General features: G+C 45.0%; 1 protein-coding gene across 3 annotated transcripts in view; it reads left to right on the forward strand.

The window, feature by feature from the left end:
- EGF (epidermal growth factor) overlaps positions 1 to 17290 on the forward strand; it is a 221387-nt gene that overhangs the window by 139647 nt on the left and 64450 nt on the right. For all 3 annotated transcript variants that reach the window (XM_073571963.1, XM_073571964.1, XM_073571965.1), the window contains one exon: positions 2321 to 2488. In XM_073571963.1, the coding sequence (XP_073428064.1) occupies positions 2321 to 2488 (168 nt within the window). The remainder of the gene's footprint in view (positions 1 to 2320; positions 2489 to 17290) is intronic.

Raw genomic sequence — 17290 nt, forward strand, 5'->3', positions numbered from 1 at the left:
GTGCCACACTCAGGCTCGGAATGGCCCACCGGAGGATTCTACGGTGGGCCCAGGCACTGACAACTGCTGGCATACTGGCCAGCAGGTGCCTAGGGCCCCCACTGCTCCAAGGGCCCCCACTGCTCGAGGGGCCCCCAAGTCAGTGGCTATGGGGCCCCTGAGTCAAGGGGGCCCACCCTGTGCCAGCATAGAAGCAGCGGGAGGCAGGATCCTGTCCCCGTTGCTAAAGCTAAATGAATATACCATTCCTCTTTAATAGCCGGCAGCCCATCCTCACCACCACACCACACACACAGCACCGCATCACTCTCTCACACTCACACACACCGCACCACATACACACACAGACACACAGCACATCTCACCTTGCCGCAGCCGCAGCACATCCCGGCTTCCTGCTTTCTGGGCGTTTCCTGTCTGTGACAGCCCAGCTGGATGACGTCATCATCCAGCGTGCTGTATCAGAGAGAAAGCTGCCGGAGAGAAAGAGGCTTCCGGGATGTGCTGCTGCGGGGAGGTGAGATGTGCTGTGTGTCTGCGTGTGTATGTGGTGCGATGTGTGTGTGAGTGTGAGAGAGTGATGCGGTGCTGTGTATGTGTGAGAGAGTGAGGCGGTGCTGTTTGTATGTGTGTGAGAGTGATACGGTGCTGTGTGTGAGAGTGATTCAGTGCTGTGTGTGTGAGAGTGATGCGGTGATGTGTGATTGTGAGTGAGTGATGCGGACCGGTGCTGTGTGTGTGTGTGTGTGTGTGTGTGAGAGGGGTGGTGGGGAAGGACAATGATATTGGTGGGGGAGACAATGATGGAGGTGATGGGCAATGATGGAGGTGTTGGGTAATGATGGAGGTGATGGGCAATGATGGAGGTGATGGACAATGATGGCGGTGGGGGAGACAATGATGGAGGTGATGGGCAATGATGGTGGTGGGGGAGGCAATAATATTAGGATGTGATGGCCAATGATGGAGGTGGGGGAGGCAATGATGGAGGTGATGGGTAATGATGGAGGTGATGGGCAATGATGGAGGCAATGGGCAATGATATTGGTGGGGGAGGCAATGATGGAGGTGATGGGCAATGGTGGAGGGGGAGGCAATAATGGATGTGATGGGTAATGATGGCGGTGGGGGAGGCAATGATGGAGGTGATGGGCAATGATATTGGTGGGGGAGGCAATAATGGAGGTGATGGGCAATGGTGGAGGGGGAGGCAATAATGGATGTGATGGGTAATGATGGCGGAGGGGGAGGCAATGATGGATGTGATGGGCAATGATGGAGGTGATGGGCAATGATTGGTGGGGGAGGCAATGATGGATGTGATGGGCAATGGTGGAGGTGATGGACAATGATGGTGGTGGGGAGAGGCAATGATGGTGGTGGGGAGGCAATTATGGAGGTGACTGGCAATGATGGAGGTGATGAAATGGACAATGATGGTGGTGGGGGAGGAGGCAATGATTGAGGTGGTGGAATGGGCAGTGATGGGGTGGTGGGGAAGAAAGCAATGATGGAGGTGGTGATGAGGACAATGATGGGGGTGGAGAGGGGCTGCATTATACTTTGAGGGGGCTATATAATATTCTTTGGGGGACTGCATTATTCTGGGGGGCTACATCATAGTATATGAGGGGGCAGCATTATGCCCTATTAGGGGGCTACAGTATACTCTATGGGGGGCTGCATTATATTCTGTGGTGAGGCTGCATTATTCTCTCCGGAGACTATATTATATTGTGGGCGGGCTACATCATACTATATGAGGGGTGCTGTGTTATACCCTATGAGGGTGCTACATTGTATTCTATGGTGGCCTGGGAACTGTGTTATACCTTATGAGGGGGTTGCATTATATTTTGTGGGGTGCTGCATTATACCCTATGAGGTGGGCTGCATTATATTTTATGAGGGAGGCTACATTATATTCTATGAGGGGGCTACCCCTCTATGATTCTACCCCAACTCCTGCTACATAATTAAGACATGTACTACCTTATATTATACCCTGAAATTAGCGTGTGTTACCACACAATTGGTGTCTTGCATTTATTTCTATGTAGCTACATAGTGGGCCCCAAAAATGATTTTCTCTGGTGGGCCCAAGGTGCTTCAGTCCGACGCTGGTCATACCATCTGTATAGTTTTCTCATTATAGTTAGTGGACAATAATATGGTCTCCAATGAATAATCATAAGACAAAACCTTTAATATCAGATGTTATGATATTGTGTTTATTGTATTAATATTTCACTGAACTTCTGTAAGTTCACAGTACATTGTAGGTTATCTGTACATTATGGTAAATAGAGATATTTTACAGGCCATCCTTTCGGTATAGCAGTATTTGAAGATCATATATGGTTGACCGATTGGCTGCAGCCGTCTATAATTAGAATGAACAAGAAGAAAGCAAACATCTGGATACGTGTACAGGGCGATATGAGAAGGCCTTCAGCACTTGTGGTCGTACACCCTTTGGCCAAGCTAGGTACTCTTTATCAATATATAAGAAAATTTTCTCTTGTTTAAATAAATATTTATTCCTAAAATTGTAAGCAAAAGAAAATTCAAAAAATTAAATACATGTAAGTATAGATACTTGGATTGACCTGTTTAATCATTTATGTGTTATCTAACAGATGATAGAACTCTAAACATAACACCCATAAGAAGGGATGTACTCAGTTTATCCTCCTCCTTTTCCAATTTGCCACACATTTAAAAGAACAAACAAAAAAACCCCAAATCAACAGATTTGCCAAGTGTAATGGCACAACATGTGGTCAAGGTTGACAGCTCTTAACAAAGCTTCCACAGGCAGGCTTTACACAAACCATTCTATTTTGTATTTCCAGGTCAGCCTTAGCCTTTACCCTTTACACACTATACAGGGATCTGGACTTATAAAGTTTCCCCTAGGTTGTGTCCATGGAGTGGTTGCTGGCTGATGAAGCGAGCTGACCGAGAATAGTCGTAAGGAGAAGGAGAAGAAAGAGTAGTATCTAGACTATGTGATATGATAGCTGCAGTGCATTATGAGGAAGTCCGGCCCTGCCTGCCGTCATTAACCTGCTCTTTCATTCTTCAGCAGTGTGAGAAATGCAACGGGCATTTTTTTTATTTACTCAAATCAAACAGCAAACAGTTGTGGGGACCAGCAAATTTTAGGAAATTCGACGTGAATTCAATTAGCTGTGGATATCTCCTATCATCTCTAGTATAAAATTAAAAATCACTTTTATTGGCTGTCAGTTAAAAACAACTAATTTAAACATACAAAAACAAGAGACACAAAGATAAACTGATGTTCACTTTTCCACCTCACTTCCGTGCTTTTGTTGAACTATCTCATCTCTTCTGTGCCTTTGTTGAACTCTCACCTTTGTGCTTCACTTGCATGTCCATACTGCATACTTTCTTATCATTGTTCCTTCATTCATCCCCACCATTTTGTTGGCCAGTCTATGATCTATGTACCTTTAAGTTTACTACCTTGGAAATCATCATATAATCTCGTGCTCATTCAATGGATTTTGATTACATCATCTTCTTTCTTCTTTCTGACGTTTGTGTCACATGACTGCAACATTGGATAACGTCACACATTACTAGATGGAGTCCTTTTGCACATGTGCCTTTCATTGCTGATGGAATGTCACATCTTCTGGTCAGTCGTTAGATCAGGATGAATGTAATGTATTTATTAAAGTGAACCTGTCACCAGTTTTTTCGTGTCTGAACAAAAAACACCACCTTCATCAGCGCCTGTGCTGCATTCCACAAAGTTGTATATATCCCCTGCCTTCCCCTGTATACTGCCTAAAAAGCCTTTTGAATTGTTCCTCCACTGTAGTCAAATTTGGACAGCCTTGTCCAATGGGCATCATTGCGGAAGCGTCTCTCTTCTCCGCTGTCAATCGCCGTCCAGACCCTGCAGCAATGACGCCCATCAGACCAGACCGTCCAGGAGCAATTCAAAAGGTATTTTGAAGGCTGGTGATGAAGGTGGTGGTATTTGTTCAAGTGTGGGAGAGAGGGTCCCCGCCGAGTGTCCGGGTCGGAACCAAGGGGACCGTCACCTGGGTTCCGGGGGAAACTGTTTCTGGGGGACAGAGTTCAGGGACGGACCGTGGAGACTGACAGGTGGGATGGAGGAGGAGCCAATATAAAAGGGGCAGGGAACGCGAGTGACAGTGAGTCAGCAGAACGAGACAGAAGGAGCAGGAGACCGTGGGAGCGACTGAGAGCCAGAGCAACTTACCGAAGCCAGGAAGGAGGCCAGAGACACAGAGAGATGCTCCCCCTGGACATCAGTAGGATGGTGCCGAGACGACCGTCCGAGAACCGCTCGCTGCCCTGCGTCGACCAGCGGCCGCTGCCGCCTTCCTCCAGCCCGTGGCTGCGGCCTGCCCGCGGTCACTTGCGGCCGTTGCCGCCTCGCTCCTGCCCGTGGCTGCGGCCTGACCGTGGACACCAGCGGCTGTGGCCTGCCCGCAGACACCAGCGGCCGCTGCCGCCTCACTTCAGCCTGAGGCTGCGACCTGTCTCCCGCCGCCTGCAGCCGCCCCGCTTCTACCCGTGGCCGCGGCTAGTTCTGTGAAGTCGGCGGCTACCACTGTCCCGCTCCAGTCCGTGGCAAGGGCCGGGCCGTTGCTCTCCGCGGGTCCTCCGTTGCAGTCGCTGGCTGCGCAGGTGGCCTGCCAGCATCGCCGCTGCTTGCCCCTATCCGGGGGCTGCAGCTTATCTGTCCAAGGACTCCTCCAGGGCCTGTTGTGCCCCTGCTTCACCAGAGCGTTGGAACGCTCGAAGACTACGAAAGATCTTCAGCGGCTGGGCCCAGCAGCTGCTACGCCGAAGAACCATCGTCCGGGACGCCGAGGGACGTCGAGCCGGTTCAGTGACACTATATAGTTAAGGACCCGTAGTCGGCCATACCGGGGCCCTATAGTGACCGGCTTTGCCGGACTTAGTCATGTTCTTAGATTTCCGTGTTGACTTGTATTGAGTCCCTGCGAGGACAATTCCTGTTATTTTGGTCGGTTGCTTAGACTATCCCTGCGGATAGTTACCTATAAACCTATAAAAGTTGTTACCAAAAAACACAAAACCGTCTCGCATCTCGACACTGCATCCTGCGTACCTGCTAGTACCACAAATGCATGGCAAAACGGGTGACAGCTTCCCCTTATACTCTAGCACGCAGAATGTTGGCTCAGTGGTTAGCAATGTTGTTCAGTACTGGAGTCCTGGATTTAAATCTCACCAAGGACAACATCTGCAAGTAATTTGTGTGGGTTTCATCCTGGAGCTTTAGTTACCTTTCACACTCCAAAGACTGAGAGGTAATTTAGATTGTGAGCCCCCAATGATGATATCTGTAGCGTTGTGGAGTATGGCGGAGTATATAAGCTAGCATTATAAATAAATCATTTACTGTATATACTCATGTAAAAGTTGACAAGGCACCTATTTTTGCCACAAAAAGCTGGGACAACGTATTGACTCAAGTATAAGCCAGGTATGCATTGTCCCCGCATCCCCATCCTGGTATACATGGTCTCCTCATCCCTGTCCATGTATGCATGGCTCCTCATCCCTCTCCTGGTATGCATGGCTCCTTATCACCATCCTTGTATGCATGGCTCCTCATCCCTATCTTTGTATGCATGGCCCCCATGAGAAAAGCATAAAAAAAACAAAACCTCCTACTTACCTTCCCTGTGCGCCAGCATCTTGTTCCGGCTTCCAGCAGCTCCTGTGAATGGCTGATCATGTGTAACCACTCATTAAGGTAATGAATGTTCACCTCTCTCCACTCAGCAGGGACACATGATCACTCACCTGCAGGAGCTGCTTGAAGCCGGAATGAGTTACTGCGAGGGCATGCAGGGAAGGTAAGTAGGAGGGGTTTGTTTTACAGCTGCTAAAAGCCAGCAGCTGCGGCTCACACTGTGCCTGCTATAAGAGAAATGAATATTTATTGCCAGTGCAGTGAATATTCATTTATCTTTAGCAGCGTGCACAGGATGCCCCCACAGCTCCACTATACACAGTATGATGTCTTCACTGCTCCATCAAAACACAATATAATGATCACCACAGTAGTCCCCACACTGTATAATTAGCTCCCACATTGTCTAATTGTCCCACATTAGCTTCCACACTGTATAATGGCCCCTTATCAGCTCACACGCTATATAATAGCCCAACATTAGTTCTCATGCTGCATAATGGCCCCATATTATTTCCTGCACTGTATAATGGCCCCACATTAGCTCCCACTCTTTATAATGGCCCCATATTTGTTCCCACACTGTATAACAGTACCACATTAGCTCCTACGTTTTAAACAGCTTGTCACCGCACAGCTGTTGAGTGACCCAGGATTAGGGGCTCCTTCCCTGTCCCTGACAATAGGGATCTCCCTAGCTTGCCCTATTCCCCAGGATACTTCTGATGGTGAAGATGCCGGGGCCACCACCTTTGCCTAATCTCCTGAGATAGACCTCCGTATGTTCTCTTCCCCCACCCAGGGAAGAGGGGCACTACGGTGCACTGCAATACACCAAACTGACAAACAAGGCAACACAAATAAGGGTTAACAGAAAGCACCACGTATACAAAATATTCACTCACATATAACAGAATAATGCACCTGGGGGTGGAGGAAGGGGAATAAACCAAAGTAGAGGAGGTAAGGGAATTAACACACTTACAAACCACACAACAGTCACAGATAACTCCTGCAGAACTCCTTCTCATAGGAACTCCTCTCCTAAGCCATGCAGAAAATGCTAGCTCTGACAGTGAATTGAATCAGGAGCCAGATTATAAAGGGAACAGGAGTGGTTAACTGAGCTCAACTGAGAGCTCACGGTTTTCCAACATGGCCAATTAACCCTTGTTCTGCCAAAAAAGAGTAAACACCATTAAAATGAAACAAGTGCTTTTTAGCACAGGAGTAAGAGCAATCAGATGCCGCAGTCTTCTGACTCCTCTCTGTTGCGGAAACCCCATAACACGGCTCCAGCATTAGCTCCCACACTGCATAATGGCTGCACATTAGCTCCCACTCTATATAATTATAATGCCCCCACATTTGTTCCCACTCTGTATAATGGTCCCACATTAACTCCCACACTGCATAATGGCCCACATTAGCTCCCATGCTGTATAATGACCCCACATTAGCTTCCACTTTGTAAATCGGCCCACATTAGCTCCCACTCTGTATAATGCCCCCACATTAGCTCCCACATGATATAATGGCCTCACATTAACTACCACTCTTTATTATGGCCCGATATAAGCTACCCCTCTGTAGACTGGCAGCACATTAGCTCCTACTCTGTATATTAGCTCCAAATTTGCTCCAACACTGTATAATGAGCACATTACTTGACAAACTGTATAATGGCCCCACAGTAGTTTGAACTCTGTATAATGGCCCCCATATTTACTCACACTCTGTTCAATGGTCCTAACATTAGCTACCATGCTGAATGATTGCTGTCACAATGCATAAGGACCCTCCACAGTAGTTCCTACAAAGTATAAGGGGGCCCCATATTCTATGATGCTCTCACAGTTACACAAGCTTTGAACAAAATAAAAAACATCATGTACTCACATAATCCACAATCCAAACATGTGTCCCGGTGTGGCGCTATGATGTCATCGTGCCAGAACTCTGGCGTCCTGTGCATGCGCCGGTGTCTTGGCCAGTTCTGTTGGAGAGTGGTAGTGCAGGCAGGACATGTGTCCCTACAATACCAGAGAGCATGACTATAGTGGCGCGCTGTGCATGGTAATCTAGTTAACATGGGCCCCAGGATAGCCGCACCCTAAGCCCCCCTGGTAGCTACGCTACTGATCCTCATCCATAGAGGGAGTAATATTCACCAACCAATTTTTACCTATACTTTTGCTAGTCTGGTATAGTATTTTAGCTCTGGCTAGATGCACTGGAGTGGTATCCCCCATCAGACTCAAAACACAAGATTTAAGACGAAGAGGGATTTATATATATCTAAGGCTAGTTTCACATTTGCACTTTTGAGCGCAGCGACGGCCTGCGCACTGCCGCAGCTAAGCACCGCCCCCTGCCGCGCCTCAGCCGGTAGCTCCGCCTACCGGCGCATGACGCTGCATGCGTCCTGCGTCCCCTATCTTTATCACTGGGGGCGCAGGCCGTGCGCAGTATGCGTTTGGCGGCGCATGCGTCCTTTTCACGGTGCGCCGAGCGCAACCAAACTGCAACAAAAGGACGCATGCGCCGCCAAACGCATACTGCGCACGGCCTGCGCCCCAGTGATAAAAATAGGGGATGCAGGACGCATGCAGCGTCATGCGCCGGTAGGCGGAGCTACCGGCGGAGGCGCGGCAGGGGGCGGGGCTTAGCGGCGGCCGTGCGCAGGCCGTCGCTGCGCTCAAAAGCGCAAATGTGAAACTAGCCTAACAGCACTCTCCCATAGTCCAAGTAATAGAGGGCATGCCAAAACATATGGATCAAGTGAGCTCCTTCTTTCTCCTATCTAGAACAGCTATCGTTTACTCTCAGACCCATTTTACATAAAACTGTTTGGGTTCTATAGACTTTATGTACCAGAAGCAGTTGAGATCTTCTCTAAGCTGTGTTAATTGATACCTTTCCAATTGTTTACAATGTATCATCCTGCTCTTCAGACAATATACAGTGGCATGTAAAAGTTTGGGTACCCCTGGTCAAAATTACTGTTAGTGTGAAATTAAGCAAGTTGAAGATGAAATGATCTCTAAAAGGCCTAAAGTTAAAGATGACACATTTCCTTTGTATTTTAGGCCCACAAAATATATATTGTCTTTTTTTTACATTTTAGAAATTACAAAAAGGAAAATGGGCCAATTCCAAAGTTTGGACACCCTTGGAAATGTATCCGCTCAGATAACTTTTGAGCAAGATTTCACACCGTAATAAGCCTGTTAGGGTTATGGCTTGTTCACCATCATAGTTAGGAAAAGCAAAGTGATGCAAATGTCCCAGATTTATAAAAAAAACAACCGCCTCTAACCTTGTGCCAAAAAACAGCAGTCATGGGTTCTTCTAAGCAGCTGCCTAGCACTGTGAAAGTGATAATGGTGGAGGCCCACAAAGCAAGAGAAGGCTATAAGAAGATAGCAAAGCTTTTCACATTGCCCTTTCCTCAATTTAAAATGTAATTAAGAAATAGCAGTAAACACATACAGTGGAGGTCAAGATAAAGTCTGGAAGACCAAGCAATATTTCAGTGAGAGCTTCTCATAGGATTGCTAGAGAGGCAAATTGGAATCCCAACTTGACTGATAAAGACCTTTAGAAAGATTTAGCAGACGCTTGAGTTGTTGTGACTGATGTTTAATGAATTTAATGAATTTTCGTTATAAAGAAACTTTTTCTTGCTCTCCCATCAGTTTGACTTCGTGTTGATATGTCCGGTATATATGTTGTTTTTAACTGACATCTAATGAAAGTTTTTTTTTTAAAAATTGTACATACTTTGGTCCCGCATTATTTGTTTCTTGGTCTTCAACGAATAAGTATAGTTAAACCCATATTTGAAGGGTTCATGCATAAGGACATATAACAGTTTCATACAATCTCCATGGCTCTGATGGGTGCATGTGCCTAAAGAATTGAGCTGTGTGTATTCTGAGGATATACGGCTTCTGGTCCGAGCCCTCTCCTAGATTTAACAGCATTAGAAAAACAGCATTCTATACAGAATTCCAAGTGTTTCTTTCATTAAGATTCCTTTACCATCCATACTTAAAGAAGTACACTTCTAATAATGTATTTTAGAGAAGAATTCGGTGTATAAATACCACTATCTGTCAATGTCATTTTGTAAAGAAAAAAGACCAAAAACATAAATTGCAAAAGCGTCTCAACTTGACACATCAGACTATTTATGAGATTATTCTATCACAGAAGAATTTAACAGAAACTAGAAAGTGACATCATGGTTAAATATTTCCACATTGTTAACATAATGACTGACTAATGTCTCAAAATGAATCAACATTCACCTGAAAAATGTTGGAGCATACTAAAAATAAATATAAAGAATCACATATGGACTTTGCCTTTTTCTTTCTCACATCAGACCTTCCTTTTGTTTACAGAAGCCCTCCCATCAACATTTTTATCCTCTTTATATACTGCAATCATCATATTATATAGAACTACCGTATGTATTTACAATGGCTCATTTTCCCTTTCTACCCAGCTAATTATTCTATCTTCCAATAGGTCTATGACATCATGTGATTAAAAACAGACTAGCTGAATCCTTCTAAGCTCTATGTAGAAACAGGAGGTCAATTTCCCTGCATGAATCATAAGCCCCTGCAAAAGTCCCTGGCAGGAGGAAGGAGGCAGCAGCTGGGTTAGGATATGAAGAGGTGAATGATAAATGCAGGGACAAGTGACTTCCTGTTTCGACATAGAGCAGAGAAAAGAGAAGAATTTACTGGGTAGAAAGGTAAAATGAGCAATTGTAAGTACTCAGTGCTATATAATGTAATGATTGCAATATATGAAGAAGATAAAAACTTTGATAGGAGTGCTTCTTTAAAGAAGGTTTTCCAGAATCAAAACTTATCAATTATCTACAGACTAGGTGATAAAGGTGATTTCTGCTATGGCGCACAGAGGTGCACACTACTGGTTAGACCCTTATGATTCTTTAAAAGACGTGTGTCTCTTAGTGAATCAAGAGCACCTGTCTTCACCATGCCCCCTAATCAAAACCGGTGGAAAAATCTGGGCCTATATGTTCATGCATATCATTCTTCTGCCAATCAAAGGGCAAATCTCGAGAGTTTGTTAGCGAGGGACACTTAAACCGTTGGAATGTGTTCTCCCAAAGTAGTTCGGAAAATGTAGACAAATGATTCTTAATGTCAGTTAACTTACTAAGGACTAATTAGATAATTTGAGATCTATCTACATTGAACAAAAATATACATACAACACTTTTATTTTTGCTCCCAGTTTATTGTTCACAAATTTGTCTAAATCTGTGTTGCTGATCCCTTCTCCTTTGCAGAGATAATCCACCTCAAAGGTGCGGCATGTCAAGATGCTGATTAGACAGCATGAGTATTGAACAGGTGTGCCATAGGCAGTCCACAATAAAAGGCCACTCTAAAATGTGCAGTTTTACAGTATTGGGAGGTTGGGGGGTGTCAGAAAACCAGTCAGTATCTGGTATTTGAATCATGCAGGGGAACACAACTCCGCCGCATAGTGTTGATCAAATTATTGATTGTGGCCTGTGTAATGTTGGTCCATTCCTCTTCAACGGCTGTGCAAAGTTGTTGGATATTACCAGGAACGTGAACACGCTGTCAAATACGCTGATCCAGAGTGTCCCAAACATGCTCGATGGGTGACATATCCGGTGAATGTGCTGGCCATGCAAGAACTGCTTCCAGGAATTGTGTACAGATCCCTGCAACATGGGGCAGTGCATTATCATGCTGCAAGATGAGGTAATGGTCGTGAATGAATGGCTCAAAAATGGGCCTGAGGATCTCGTCACTGTTTCTCTGTGCATTCAAAATTCATCAATAAAATGCACTGGTGTTAGTTGCCTATACACCTGCCCATACCATAAACCCACCGCCACTGTGGGCCACTCGATTCTCAATGTTGACATCAGCGAATCGCAAATTCTCACAACACCATACACACAGTCTGCCATCTGCCCTGTACAGTGAAAACTGCCATTCATTAGTGAAGAGAACACCTCTCCAACATGCCAGACACTATTAAATGCCCACTCTAGTCGATTACCACGAAGAACTGTCAGCCCCTCTGCTGGCTCCGGAACGCTGCGATCATGTTTGATCACAGTGTTCTGTGGGTTAAAGTGCCGGGAGCAGTTCGTGACTGCTCCTGACACTTAGTACCAGGCGTCAGCTGTGAGAATCAGCTGACACCCGCCCGCGATCAGCCATGCTCCCCCTGTGAGCGTGACTGATCGCCTATGACATACTATTCTGTCCATGGGAATTAAGTCCCAGGGCACATAGACGGAATAGTACGTCTATTGTCAGAGAGGGGTTAAAAGTTACAAAACGGAAAACTGGCCAATGCAAAAATTTGAGCATCCTTGGAGATTTGTGTGCACAGATAACTTCGACCAAGATTTCAGACCTTAATTAGCCTGTTAGGGTTATGACTTGGTTACTGTCTAGGTTAGGAAAGGCCAGGTGATGAAAATTTCCCAACTTTATAAAAATCCGACCTCCTCTAACCTTGTGAAAAAAAAAGAGCAATGGGTTCTTCAAATCAGCTGCCTAGCACTCTAAAAATGAAAATGGTGGAGACCCACAAAGCAAAAGAAGGCTATAGGAAGATAGCAAAGCATTTTCAAGTTGTCATTTCCTCAGTTCAAAATGTAATTAAGAAATGGCAGTTAGCAGGAACAGTAGAGGTCAAGATACAATCTGGAAGACCAAGCAAAATTTCAGCGAGAGCTGCTTCTGGATTGCTAGAGAAGCACATCAGAACCCCTGCTTGACTTCAAAAGACCTTCAGAAAGATTTAGCATCAGAAGTATGCAAGAAAAATCTAAACAAACCTGATGCATTTTGGAAACAAGTCCTGTGGACTAATGAGGTAAAATCAACCACTTTGGCTACAACGATCAAAGGTATGTGTGGAGAAAAAAGGGCACAGAATTTCAGCAAAAGAACATCTCACGAACCATTAAGCATGGTGGTGTATCAATCATGCTTTGGGGTTATGTTGCAAAAGGAATATTTCATGGGTGGAGGGAAGAATTTATACAATGAAGTGTTAACAAATTCTTGATGCAAACATAACACCATCTGTCAAAAAGTTGAAGTTGAAAAGAGGATGACTTCTACAATTGGATAATGATCCTAAACACATGTCAAAATTCACAATAGATTGCCTCAAAAGATCCAAGCTGAAGGTTTTGCAATAGCCCTCACAGTCCCCTGATCGGAACATCATTGAAAATCTGCAGCTAGATTTCAAAATAGTAATGCATGCAAGACGACTCAGGAATCTCACAAAACTGGACGAATTTTCCAAAGATAAATGAATGAAAATCCCTCAAACAAGAATCTACAATCTGTAATAGTTTCAATGAGGTTTTGCCTAAATACAAAGGGAATGTGTCATCTTTAACCTCAGCCCTTTTAAAGATCATTTCATCTTCAACTTGTTTAACTGCTCACAACAACAGTAATTTTTTACCAGGGGTGCCCAAACTTTTACATGACACTGTATACTGAGTGGATAATCCATTATAAGGAACCCGAGGCTAAATTGCAGAACCACATCCTGCTGAGAACATTATCGTTCTTTCTGAATGCAAATAATCCAGCAAATGACAGTATTCTTTAGTAGATTTCTCAGCCTGGACAGAAAACTGTGACGAAGTCTCCGGTTTCTACATTCCAGACTGCTGTCCTCAACTTTAGGCTGTTGTCCTATTACTAACAGTGGAATTACACGCAGACTCTCACAACAGCTGGGGGGAAGGATGGGATGGCAGAAGCCCCGGTAATCCTTATTGTCATCATGTCATTCATGTTCCCTATTTAAGTAGTAACTAGAGGCAAGAGTGATCACAAAGACAGAAGGCATTATTACCACTGGCCACAAACTTTTTGAGGCTATTTGGAAAACACGCTGACCCCATAAACATGACACATGACAACACAATTATGCCAGGAGGGTCATGTCATGACACCATGTTGTCTTTAATAGTCATGTTAGCTAATGGGAGGACTACATTACTCATAAATATGACAACACTGACAAACCCGAGTACTGTATTACTAAATACACCCAACGGTCCAGGACTATTTTCATATTATAGTGTCAGTATCAGAGCACGGTGTACAAAGCTATTGTGAGCCATTGTGAAATATGACCTGACCAATCAATGCCGCTGGCATATCTCTGCTTTCTTCTTTTTTTTTCCAAAGCAAAATATTGAATTTGAAAAGTAGCCATATTCTATCAGCATATCACAAGCTGTGAAGAAATGATAGTGATGGCGTTATACAAATGATACAATCAGATTCACAGCGTTCAGGCTTAAAAGTATCTTGTGTAGTAAGGATTTCTAGAAAATATTATAGAAGAGTAGTAAACCTTAAGAATGATAGGTATATATATATATATATATATATATATATATATATATATATATCTACACACTGCTCAAAAAAATAAAGGGAGCACTTAAACAACAGAATATAACTCCAAGTAAATCAAACTTCTGTGAAATCAAACTGTCCACTTAGGAAGCAACACCGTTTGACAACCAATTTCACATGCTGTTGTGCGAATGGAATAGACAACAAATGGAAATTATTGGCAATTATCAGGACACGCTCAATAAAGGAGTGGTTCTGCAGGTGAGGACCACAGACCACATCTCAGTACCAATGCTCTCTGGTTGATGTTTTGGTCACTTTTGAATGTTGGTTGAGCTTTCACACTCGTGGTAGCATGAGACGGACTCTACAACCCACACAAGTGGCTCAGGTAGTGCAACTCATCCAGGATGGCACATCAATGCGAGCTGTCGCAAGAAGGTTTGCTGTGTCTGTCAGCGTAGTGTCCAGAGGCTGGAGGCGCTACCAGGAGACAGGCTAGTACACCAGGAGACGTGGAGGGGGCCATAGGAGGGCAACAACCCAGGAGCAGAACCGCTACCTCAGCCTTTGTGCAAGGAGGAACAGAAGGAGCACTGCCAGAGCCCTGCAAAATGACCTCCAGCAGGCCACAAATGTGCATGTGTCTGCACAAACGGTTAGAAACCGACTCCATGAGGATGGTCTGAGTTTCTGACTCCACAGATGGGGGCTGTGCTCTCAGCCCAACACCGTGCAGCCAATAGTTAAAAGCACTTGATCTAAATATATACTCTATACCCTAGGCATTTAATAATACTCTGTAACCCTCTTTCAGCATTTTTGCAACTTTTTTCTCCATGGAGAGCAAGGAGAAAGTTCAAAAATGTTTGCAAAAAATGCAACCATGAGTTTTTTCTGCTTTTTAGGTCAATAAAAATAGCTTAATTAAACATATACTGTACACAAGTTAGGGTGGTTTCACATTAGCGCTTTTTAAGCGCACGCACGGCCGGGGGTAGCTCCACCCCCGAGCCGGCTCTCTGCCCGGCGTGCCCGCCCCTTGCTTGTAGCGCCGCCTCCTAGCGCACAGCGGCGCCTGCGATCGGCGCACCCTATCTTTAGCATAGGGTGCGCAGATCGTGCGCAGGCCATGCGCTAGTTGCGCTTTGACCTGCGCTGCGCACTTTTGACGGTGCGCCGTGCGCACCAAAATCAAACTTTTCGGATTTTGGCGCGCACGGCACACCGTCAAAAGTGCGCAGCGCAGGTCAAAGCGCAACTAGCGCACGGCCTGCGCACGATCTGCGCACCCTATGCTAAAGATAGGGTGCGCCGATCACAGGCGCCGCTGTGCGCTAGGAGGCGGCACTACAAGCAAGGGGCGGGCACGCCGGGCAGAGAGCCGGCTCGGGGGCGGAGCTACCCCCGGCTGTGCGTGCGCTTAAAAAGCGCTATTGTGAAACCACCCTTACACATAGAATATCCGCACTAATAAACACAGCAAAAAATTAAACAACTAGCAAAAACACACAAAACCTGCTCTTCATAAGCAGATTTATTTTTACTGCCAAGAGAACAGGTTTTGCCAGAAAAAAATACAGCAAGAACGCAACGTGTGAGCAAAGCTTATCAGGGCTCTTGATCTCTTATTAGGTGCAATTCTCTTTGTAGCAAAACTCCAAAAAATGGCACTAAAACTGATCTGTTTTAACACTGACCCCTATCCAGTTGACATATTCTTTATACTATTTTAAATTTTAATATATGGAGGGTAGGGATGAGCGGACCCGTGGAAGTTTGAGTTCTGGTACCAGTACCAAACTTTATTCTTAAGATTGATTCGGGTACAAGAACTGTACCCAAACTTGAACCAGAACCGGAACCTCATTGATAACAATGGGGCCCTGGACTTTTGAGGCTGAAAATATTCTCTTTTTGCAATCGAGTTCCGGGAGAAGTCCATGTTCGGCGTTTAGCACCGGGCACTAACTGTCCGGTAGGGATCCTGAACTTATTCACTTATATCTAATGGATGGTTTGGACACTTAATACATTTGTTTATTTTTTTGCATAATTACAGTAAAACAGGAGAAAAAGAAACAAAGACCTTCATCTCTGTAGGGTTTTTAGACAATAAATGTTTTCAAAGCATTTTTTTTATTTCACCTCTGCAGTAGTGCTGAAAATAAAAGTCCCCTGCCCCTTTTTCTGATGCTCACCTTCTGTCATTTTCATCTGTTTTTGCTGCTGCTCTGGTCTGCCTCCTGCTGTTTGTGACCTGTGGGCTAATCCAGTGTTTCATGGAGCAAGCAGGTGGTCACCCGGTACCCCGGTACCCCCACTCTTCAGATGTTCTCGGTGCTTGAGGCGGCCAGACTTGATCAGCTGCAGAGCAGAACTATATAGTTCCATCAACCAACTGTATATTGGTCTCAACAAGATGTTGCAGAATTAACCCAATTCAATGGAATAGGGGCTGATGTGTAGTTCCCGGACGCTGCCACTATACATTTTATGGTGTTGTATAGTTCCACTCTGCAACTGATTTTTCCAGCCACGTCCTGCACCCAAAACAGCTGATTGTCGGGGATGCCGGGTGTGATAACCCCACTAATTTGATATTGATGACATATTTTAAGCAAGCAACATGAAGTCCTGGAAACCACTTTAGTTAATTAGGCAAAGCTTACAAGTGTCAGGTGATTCCGACAGAGATGTACCCTCGTGATGGACTGAAGAACATTTCCGGAGTAGGTCAAGCCACTAGAGTGGTGTAATTTTTCATTAATTTAATGAATGGGAAAAACCATTACAGCTGAATAAAATGATACTTTGATATCTGCGATCCAATAGCTTATTCCAAAGTAATCCATATTTTTCTTAGAGGGGTTGTCTGGGCTTGTCACATAATCTCAGTGCATATCTGGGCTGCAGAATGCTGACAATAAGTAATTTACCTTCTGTGAAAAGTTTGCAGCGTTTCCAAGATATGATCTCTTGCTTCTAAGAAAAGTATCCGGGGGGGTGTGTTCTGGCATTGAAATGGGAACTGGTTGCTTCCTCCTCACTAGTTTCACTTTCCATAGATCACTGTTCAGCGTGTGTCTGGGGGAGGAGCAGCGGGGTGGTCCTGCTCTCTGCACTGAGG

Source organism: Dendrobates tinctorius, unplaced genomic scaffold (assembly GCF_039654945.1).
Source record: "Dendrobates tinctorius isolate UK_male_01 unplaced genomic scaffold, ASM3965494v1 ptg000030l, whole genome shotgun sequence".
In the NCBI taxonomy this organism is placed as follows: domain Eukaryota; kingdom Metazoa; phylum Chordata; class Amphibia; order Anura; family Dendrobatidae; genus Dendrobates; species Dendrobates tinctorius.